The sequence below is a fragment of the Enoplosus armatus genome, chromosome 18, assembly GCF_043641665.1.
Source record: "Enoplosus armatus isolate fEnoArm2 chromosome 18, fEnoArm2.hap1, whole genome shotgun sequence".
Classification (NCBI taxonomy): domain Eukaryota; kingdom Metazoa; phylum Chordata; class Actinopteri; order Centrarchiformes; family Enoplosidae; genus Enoplosus; species Enoplosus armatus.
In genome coordinates, this window is record NC_092197.1 from 3,283,507 (window position 1) to 3,293,315 (window position 9,809).

At 41.6% G+C, this 9,809-nt stretch overlaps 1 protein-coding gene across 3 annotated transcripts; it reads left to right on the forward strand.

Moving 5' to 3' along the window:
- Positions 1–3,174: 3,174 nt before the first annotated feature.
- On the forward strand, positions 3,175–6,903 carry bhmt (betaine-homocysteine methyltransferase). 3 transcript variants are annotated; one of them, XM_070924332.1, is made up of 8 exons: positions 3,175–3,251; positions 3,448–3,580; positions 3,679–3,791; positions 3,996–4,187; positions 4,757–4,904; positions 5,787–5,969; positions 6,067–6,295; positions 6,390–6,903. In XM_070924332.1, exons 1-8 carry the CDS (start codon positions 3,228–3,230, stop codon positions 6,568–6,570), a joined length of 1,203 nt encoding a protein of 400 aa, XP_070780433.1. In that variant the 5' UTR covers positions 3,175–3,227; the 3' UTR covers positions 6,571–6,903. The 3 variants fall into 3 exon arrangements, with proteins under 3 accessions (XP_070780433.1, XP_070780434.1, XP_070780435.1); XM_070924333.1 differs by having other exon boundaries at positions 4,002–4,187; XM_070924334.1 differs by lacking the exon at positions 3,996–4,187 and having other exon boundaries at positions 3,679–3,768; positions 4,755–4,904.
- Positions 6,904–9,809: the final 2,906 nt, after the last annotated feature.

Consider the following 9,809-nt stretch of genomic DNA (forward strand, 5'->3'; position numbering starts at 1 on the left):
TGGTGGGACTGCAACATGCTGGACTGTTTGCTTTAAGCATGTCCCAGGGCAAGAAAGTCTCTTTTTCAATACCTGGCTCCAGTACTTACACTGGGAGAGTTCAGACCAATTTACTGTATGGCTTTATTTTCAGGTTACATTTGGTGTAGCATGTTTAGCCACACTAGCAGCTCGACTCTAGGGATGGAAATGGCGCTCTGTTTGTTGGATGGTCCGCCACTTTGGTCCAGACTGAAATATCTCAACAACTATTGGCTGGATTGGCATGAAATTTGGTACAAATATTCATGATCCCCAGAGGATGAATCCTAATGACTTTGGTGACCCCCTGACTTACCTCTACCATCACCAACAAGGTCAAACATTTCACATATGGGGTGAAATATCATGAAGGATGAATTGTAATTACTTTGGTGAGCCCCTCACTTTTCTACTAGTACCGTGATGAGGATTACATTTGTGGTGTCTATTGAAGTTGCCTTTAAATTTAGTAAAAACATTCATGTTCTCCAGAGGATCCAATATTAGTGACGTTCCAAACTCAGCTGTGCTTTGTCAGTGTAATCAATCAATCTGTACAGTTTACTATGAACATTATGAACATTATATATATATATCTATATATATATATATATATGTGGGCTTTTTCATGCAGCCCTACAGACGGCCTCTGCCCCCCCCCCCCCCCCCCCCTCGGTCTAACATACCACTGGTTGCCTGGACTCAAGTCTGTCGTGTTGATCTTGACTCTGATTGCCAGACGGTGCCATCACCACGGCAACCTGGACTTTCTCTACTTTTCATTAATTGTTGTGGTCAGATCTTTTGGTAGAAGATATTAGGCCAAATACCAGACTGATTAATGAGCTGAGTGATAATTTATCTAGTGAGTAAGATTAATATTGTTAATTAAGAAGTGCGTTGGCTGAAATCTTCTGTAATCCCGTCGCCTCTTCACCATGTAAGTATCTTTTGTAAGTAAAGCAATATATTTTCTTAATTGGCCTCGTTGGTGTGTATCTGTACAAATTGACTGTCTCCATGACGCTCCAGTTAGCTTTGTTGTACCTTTTAGGCTACAAATTTAGCACATACTTAATAATTTCTTCTTCCTAATTGTATTACGTTATATCGACAGGTGTTTCTATGTTGAATCAACATTTCTCTAACAACAAAAACTGGACATCATAACCTTCATGAAGGGAGGATTTACAACAGGATGGCTGTATCAGACCGTATTAGCTCTACGTGTACTTAATAAACAGGCAACTGAGTGTATAAGTCTAATTAGCCAGAATAAAGAAGACCTGTGTGGGTGTGCAGGGTCAGAACATGTTTCTGAACAGGGTTTCATTCTTATAAAAAATATCTGAATTTGAAAAATGTTCTGATGTGTTGTTTAAAGTATTATTATTCCAAACTAAACCAACTATTAAGGAGAAAAACTAAAGGTCAGGTGCAACCAAGGAGGTTTAGTGTTGATTAGTCAGCCAACAGAAAAAGAATCGGCAGCTATTCATAAGCGATAAATCGTTCAAGTTATTTTTAAAGCATCCATCTTCTCACTTGTGATGATTTGCTGCTTTTCTTTGTCTGATGTGACAGTAAATTGATATTTTTGGGGGTTTGGACTGTCGGTTGGAAGAAACAAGCTAACTGAAGGCTGTAGGAAATAATTAAAGGCATTTTTTTTTTTAGATCAAACAAATGATTGGTGGATTAATAGATAATGAAAATAATCGTTAGTTGCAGCCTTAAGCGATCCCTTTGATTCATTTGTTGCATCTAAAAAATGAACACATTAGAAATTCCCTCCAAATATGTATAAATAAGATTAATCCATATAAAAATTTTAAAAAAATTGTAAATCCACGTTTAATTACATGACAGATGGTAGAAGAATTTAAACTGGTGCTGATGAATACATGATCAATGGCTCATTTCTTCCTCCATTAACTCTTGATGGTGTTTTTTGGACACGTTGCATTCAGGGTCACATGGCACCACAGAGGGTTAAAGATCCCCTCCAGACATGTTTTAAAACACTTAAAAAATACACTGCTTGGAATAATTATTATGTTTTTTTTTTTAAAAACTCACAAACATTAATAACATCTACTGTCCCTCCTTGAAAAGTCCAGAATCTATGAATATCCATTAAAGTCTCAGTGTTTGCTGCACTGGAGGCTTCAGGTTTCCACATCACACTCGTGTAAGTTTCTCACTAGACACTGTAACGTCCCACAAACCTGCTCATGCAGTTCGTGCACGTCGTAAATCCAGATTCATGGTGAGCAGAAACTTTCTCCCTTCATTCTGCACAGTGAAGCTCAAACGTCCAGCTGAAGTTAACAATAAACAAAACACATTTTTTGAAAGGAGGTGGACTTTAAGTTAAAGGATTAAAATGATGCCAAACCAATCAGGTTCTCTAACTGTAGGCCTATAGGACCCCAGCTCATAAAACTCACCACCTTTCTGCTTTCTGGGTTTGGAATCTTTCTAGAAAAGAAAAATGCTGATTTGTATCTACAGAAGTTTCATTATTACTCACAGCTTTAAGGCTGCTACCCTCTAAAGTTTCCACACCAGCATAACAAAACTTCAACACACCTTTTTAGCCTTTATTATTATTAGTTTTATCATATTCTACTTTATCTTATCCTTCTTCTTTTTAACCCTGCCTATGTTCAGCACGTGGAGTTGCGTCTGATGTGTGACTTGAGTTATATAAATAAAGTTTGATTGATTGGATTGTATATGAAATGTACTCATCTCTCAAACATCTGCATTTCTACAACTCCTGTGTTCTGCATAAGAAAAGGCAGTTAAACCTGATCACACTTTGGTCTGCATGCTTCAAATTCTCTGAACTTTTCTACTAATAATCATCCTGTTCTCAGCTACTGAAACACACCATCGACACATCGATTTATTCAATCATCAAAGCACTAAAACAAAACACCGAGCGGGCAGGAGTCTCGCGTTTCTGCGGTGAACAACAGGTTGACTTTGGCAAACTTGCCAAGATTAAAAAAAAGAAAAGAAAAGAAAAGAAAGATGAGATGTAGGAGAAGCAGGCGGATCTTGGAGTGACATCAGGAGCACCGCACCCCTCTTGGATTATAAATGCAGCATGGGTGCGTGCACAAAGCCCTTTCCGCGCTGTAGCTGAGAGGAGTGGGCCGGTCACTGCTGCAATACTCATCATCATCATCATCATCATCATGGCACCAGCCGGAGCAAAGAAGGTAAGCACGCGGAGCTTCACTTGTTGCGTGCTTCAACTTTTGCAGCCAGTGTTGGAATTTCGACTGCGTGTGCGCAAAAAACAGGAAGATGTTTTGCTCCCAGCCACCAGGTGGTCAAATGGAACACACTCCATGCGTTTCTGTGCGGTGATTGTTTTATTATTCTTTGCTTCTTGCACGCTCTAATGTCACGCAGAGCATTTTGGAGCGTCTGGATGCGGGAGAGGTCGTGATCGGGGACGGTGGCTTTGTCTTCGCCCTTGAGAAGAGAGGCTACGTCAAAGCGGGGCCGTGGACACCTGAGGCCGCGGCCGAGCACCCTGAAGCAGGTACGTCTCCCTCCTTCCTCTCGCTCGGAACATTTAACAACCTGTTAGTCCAGCTCTGTGGAGGATGAGCTGCTCAACCAGCCGCCTTGTCGTTGCAGTGCGGCAGCTGCACCGGGAGTTCCTGAGAGCTGGCTCCAACGTCATGCAGACATTCACTTTCTACGCAAGCGATGATAAACTGGAGAACAGAGGCAACACGCAGCGCTTCACTGTGAGTGTGTGTGTGTGTGTTAGTGTGTGTGTGTGTGTGTGTGACTGCAGCTGCTCTGAAGCCTCATGTTGAGTCATGGAGACAGGGTGGCAGCTTGGCAGCAGAGTTGGCACCAACTGCCTGCAGGAAACGGAGGCTTTATGTTTGCTTAATGTTAACTTGCATTGAGTGTTTGTTTTTTGTGTTTTTGTCTTTGATCTTCAGGGGCAGCAGATAAACGAAGCAGCTTGTGATCTGGCCAGGGAGGTGGCCAACGAGGGGGATGCTCTGGTGGCAGGGGGAGTCTCTCAGACCCCCTCTTACCTCAGCTGCAAGAGCGAGGACGATGTCAAGGCCATCTTCAAGAAACAGATCGACGTCTTCGTCCAGAAAGATGTTGACTTCTTGATTGCAGAGGTGTGTGTGTGGTGAACACTAATCATCTGCCCCCCTCCCCCCCTTTTATATTAAAGCATAAGATCAACTATCTGTATCAAACACAATCTGTAATTCAGGTTTTTGGGGAAAACTCCCTCCAGAGCCACTGAAGACATTATTATTCTACAGCTGTTTTCTCCCATGACTAGTAAACTGACAGATCTTTCTTTGTTAAAGCCAAATAATGACCCCCCCCCCCCCCCCCCAGCACAAACCCCACTGCTGACTGAGGTACAATCAAATGTTTGTTCCTATTTGGTGGGAACAAACGTGCATCCTGCGAAATTAAACACATTTTTAATCTTGATGAACAACTCCATGCATTCACTGCCATAATGCCAACTGGCACCAGCATGTTGGAACAGGGTGTGTGGCATTTTAAAAAACTCAAATACTCTACATGAGTGAACCGATCCTGCTCAGTCCTGATTGACAGCACCTGCTCATTATGGTGGAATTGACTTTAAAGCTGCAGTTTGGCCACTTGGGGGCAGCAAATACAAGCTTAAAGCAGCATTCGCATATAATCGCCTTCTTCTTTCTTGCAGTACTTCGAGCATGTGGAGGAGGCTGAGTGGGCGGTCCAGGTTTTGAAGACCACCGGAAAACCTGTGGCTGCAACTCTGTGTATTGGACCTGAAGGAGATCTGAACGGAGTCAGCCCTGGAGACTGTGCTGTCAGACTCGTCAAAGCTGGTAGGACAATATCTCATTCAATACGTCCTGTCCCACAATGGGTGTCACATCAGGGTGGGGGGGGGGGGGGGGGGGTGGAGAACATTTTGATGTAGCTTATGGTGCTGTTGAACTGTAGTGCATTATACTGAAGGGTGTTTCTACTTTGTCCACCGTATTTAACCCTAACCTAGGGTCGGTTAAATGTCTGTATAATGCAGTGGAATTCAACAGCACCATAAACTACATCATCCAAAATGATTATACAGTTGAAATGACGCCTGTTTTTTAAAAGTGTTTCAACAAAATCTGAACTTTTTAACCTTCGTGAAGGGAGGATTTACTGCAGGAACTGAGTGTCTGTCACTGTAGAAACTGAAATAATGTCCATATCGGCAACACCCTTCATGCACATACAATGTGGGCAATATTAAAATTGCGTCGAAATGACAACAAACGGATTTTAACAGCAGAGGCAGAGAGATCCGGACATTTATTCCCATGTGTGGATAAAGCTTCAGAAATGCTGGATTCTACGTTTTCCATAATGCACTTCAATAAAATATCCTTTCTTGTGAATCTCACTGCCTGATAAGCCCAAATCTTTGTGCTCTGTGTGCAATAAGTTTCTAGTGTCAAAGTTGAGATCCCCCACTGGTGATTGGGGAGGGTTGAATCTGTTCCCCTTTTTGAAGTCTGTGTGTCAGATTTCAAAATGTCTGACTTTGGCGCCATCCAGTGGAAGTATGAAGAAGTTATGGCTGACCTGGGAATACAGTGTGAACAAAAACTGCACCACAAACTTCAGGATAATTTTAAAAGATGTTATCTCTTAAAGAAATTCTCCACCTTAACATTGTCTTATTTTAGCTCTGGTGACGTCTGCATGTTTCCCCTTCGCAGGAGCTCAGATTGTGGGCATTAACTGCCACTTTGACCCAGAGACCTGTGTGAAGACTGTGAAGTTGATGAAGGAGGGAGTGGAGAAAGCCGGGCTGAAGGCTCACTACATGAGCCAGCCGCTGGCTTACCACACTCCTGACTGCAATTGTCAGGGCTTCATTGATCTGCCAGAGTTCCCCTTCAGTATGTATACGCGCTCCAAACTGATGCTCCTCCACATGTTAATTCCTCAATCCACATGTTGACGTAAAACACTCACGTACGACCACGTGTCTGACAGGTCTGGAGCCCAGGATCCTGACCAGGTGGGACATGCAGAAATACGCCCGGGAAGCGTACAACGCTGGCATTCGTTACATCGGGGGCTGCTGCGGATTCGAACCCTATCATGTCCGGGCCCTGGCTGAGGAGCTGGCACCTGAGAGGGGTTTCCTGCCTGCCGGCTCAGAGAAGCATGGCAACTGGGGCAGTGGCCTGGAGATGCACACAAAGCCTTGGGTCAGAGCTAGGTAGACATTTCTTTCTTTTTCCTTTTTTTATTTTTTATCTTTTTCTCTCAAAATACCTCCAGTTAAAAAAATCTGAACTGATTCCTCTCTGTAGGGCCCGTCGTGACTACTGGGAGAAGCTGAAGCCTGCCTCTGGCCGTCCCTTCTGCCCCTCGATGGCTGCACCCGATGGCTGGGGTGTCACCAAAGGCCACGCCGACCTGATGCAGCAGAAGGAGGCCACCTCCCAGGAGCAGCTGAAGGCTCTCTTTGACAAGGCCAACAAAGGCCTGTGAGCTCCCCTCCGAGGCGTAAGAAGAAGCCGAGACGTACTCGGTCCCTTTAAGTTTACATACCAAAAAAGATCGAAATGCTGAAGTTCTTTTCTGTCTTTTCACGACCACTTTTACTGTGCGGTATCGTATGCTGACACTTTAAATTGGCCTTAACCAACGAGTGCCTGTTTATCACAACCATGCGCCTTGTAAAGTTACTGTTACTACAAAAGTCAAAGGCAGCTGTGAAAGCACACAAGTAATGCCTTTTTGAATAAATAAACACTCCAAAAACTGCCTGATGTCTTTACAAAAGAGTTGAATGATGTGTAGCAATAAAACTTCTAAAAATCAGCACGTGTGTGTGTGTTTTGTCCTTTTGGAGGAGCTGGGAGGTCGTAGTTCAAAGCACATAACTAAATGGCCAAAGATGCAGACTACTTTTTTTTTTTTTTTTTTTTTTTTTTTTTTTTTTTTTTTTAAATAAACTGGCTTAAAACTGACTTAAAAGTGCAAAAATATATAATTAAATTTCAACTGAATCCGATAGTTTGCAGTGTTGGAATGTAACTAAGTACATTTACTCAACTACTGTACAAATTTGAGGTACTTGTAGTGTACTTTTTTTGAATGTTTGAGAAACTGAAGGATGAAGTGTTCCTTTGTGTTGAACATCCTCCTCCTTCTAACTAAATTAACTATTAACCTTGGATCAGATGGAAAATTCATCATGACTAAGCTGAAAGCAGGGCTGTTTTTCTGAGCTCTTTAGCCTTTTAGAGATTTGTGGTCTCACAGGACAGCGACGCTACAAACGTGATGATCCTAGAGAATATGATGCATTGTAGTTCAAATGAGCTCAACCTGAAACATCTGCAGCAGTAAAATGCAACATACACATTAATGCAGCAGTAATATTAATCCAGAAACACTGACACAATGAGTACTTTTACCTTTGATACTTTAGGTAGAATCTATAGTGGCTTTTTGTTTAATCAAGTCAGAGTGTGAAGGATTTTATTACATGGTTTACAGTCAACAAATTATATCCAGACAACAGTTGTTTTGATTGTGTGTGTGTGTGTGTGTGTTTTATACTGGATGTCCAAAGGGAATTGTGACTTCCTGTGCTTATTCAGTTGAGGTCTAGTGCCTCCACAATGACAAAGAAATATTAGGATGTGGTGTTACGCTGCTGGCACATTTAATCATCTTTCCAAGTCACATTTCAACATGCTTTTTGACCACCAGAAGTCACGATACAAAGGCAGGAAACATGTTTATGATTGCATTTTTTTAGCGTTTATGTTTCAGGACTTTTTTTTTTTTTCTTTTCCAAAATTGAAATACACCCAAACCCATGAGTGCACTTACCAGCCATAATACTACTCTATCCTACTATCAGGCAGACAGAAATCAGGCATAAACATTAGTGAAAATAATGTCACCTCACATATCACATATCTTGTTTTACACTTTTGAACTAACATTACATGTATTGACTGATGAGCGTGTTAACAAACTATCTACAAGAAAAACATACATTGTCTTTTGAAGTTTTCTGATTTGTCCTGTTTTGGGAAAAATGTGGGAAAAAAAGGTCACACAATATATAATAATAATATCTAATATCCAGGTGTGAAGAGGGGCCACTGGAAACATTTTAAATTATATGATATATATGATAACAAACAAACGAAACAGCTCTAAATAGATACATATAGATATATCAGGATATCAGACCACAAATATAAGACCAAAGAATAAGAAGAAAATTTAATTGATTAATAAAAAATGTACATATTTTAAAAGTCTCAGTGCTCAGTGGTTTAAATGTAATGTTACATTTCATTTACGAACGTTTTATGTTACAAAATGTACTTTTGTGGATAAAAAAAATTTATGAAATGCTAATATATTTGTTTTGAACCGCAGACATCATAAAGAACAAATAGCTAATATTCATAGCCTTTAGTGAATAACGAACAGAAATGTTTCGCAAATATGACGAAGGAATAAATATAAAACAACTTGTGTGGGGTTGTTTGAGTATAAATATATTTCTTACGATCTTCTTAAATGATCTTCCGCTGGATATCATCGATTGAGTAGTTTAAGACGAACATCTCTTGATTTGTTTGTAAAATTAACCTTTTTGACCCAGTCGCTTTGCCGTACAGCGCCCAGCCGTCGGCACGTTCTGTGCGTGTTTACGTCATGGATTTGCCCACGTGCAGATGTTTATGCTCCTCGTGCACGTTTGCCAGAGACAGAGACAGTCAATGAGAGCGATTTACAGAAAGCAACGAGCGAATGGAGGAAAATCAACAGATAATTTAATTGTAAACATTCAATTATTTAATGAGAAAACGAATTAATGTGGATTTATTTCCTTTATTTTCTCTGCCTGCCTGATAAAGGGACTATTATGCTGCCTTCAAGTGAAGTAGGAAAAAATATAGCACACGCTTCATGTTTGAAAGGTGGTCGTCGTGATCGTTTTCTTACTAGCCGCAAACTCCCGTCCATCTTAAAGAAATATCTGTGTAAATAATAACTTGATGGAATGACTCACAGCATGAAGACATTGCTGTTTTGTAACGGGCATTCCATAAAAGATGGATCCCCTTCTCACTATAAATACATACGCCTCACTTTGTGATGGTTTTGTGTCAGTTTGTGATGGTTTTATGTCCCTTTGAGGCCGTTTTGTGTCTCTTTGAGGCTGTTTTGTGTCATTTGATGGCCATTTTGCGTCTCTTTGTAGTGGTTTTTATATCTTTTAGTTTTAGTTTGATTGACTGTCTCCAACAAGGAATGTTAACAGTCACTTTATACAGAGGCTCTGATATTAACAAGCTAACATTTTGACATTTATGAAGAAGAGACTAAAACGCGACATTTTCAAGAAGCTTCGTATTTCCTACTCCCACCATGGAACCCGAACGCCACACGGTGGAGCGGGGGAGGGGGTGCACCAGTTAAATCCCTCCCCGGATTTGACAACACGCACGCACCTGACTGCTTGTAAACAGAAGCTCACACGTGACACCGAGAGCCAAGCCGAGCCGCGCGACCGCATTGTCTCCGAGCGGACAAAGAGCGACACAGTCAGCGTTTGCTGAGCGCGAGCATCGGGCAGGTACGCGGGGGCAGGTGTCATGACAACCGACGTTATCTGCCCCAAAATGAAGCCGACGTCCCCACTTCGTTTCCACCGCTGCGTCCGCTGAACTTCTTCATGTCTGAGCCCCAAATCC

Coding starts and splice junctions, on each gene's coding strand:
- bhmt (XM_070924332.1), top strand. CDS start 3,228: ATGGCACCAGCCGGAGCAAAGAAG. Junction 3,252..3,447: donor CACCAGCCGGAGCAAAGAAG/GTAAGCACGCGG, acceptor AATGTCACGCAG/AGCATTTTGGAGCGTCTGGA. Junction 3,581..3,678: donor GGCCGAGCACCCTGAAGCAG/GTACGTCTCCCT, acceptor TTGTCGTTGCAG/TGCGGCAGCTGCACCGGGAG.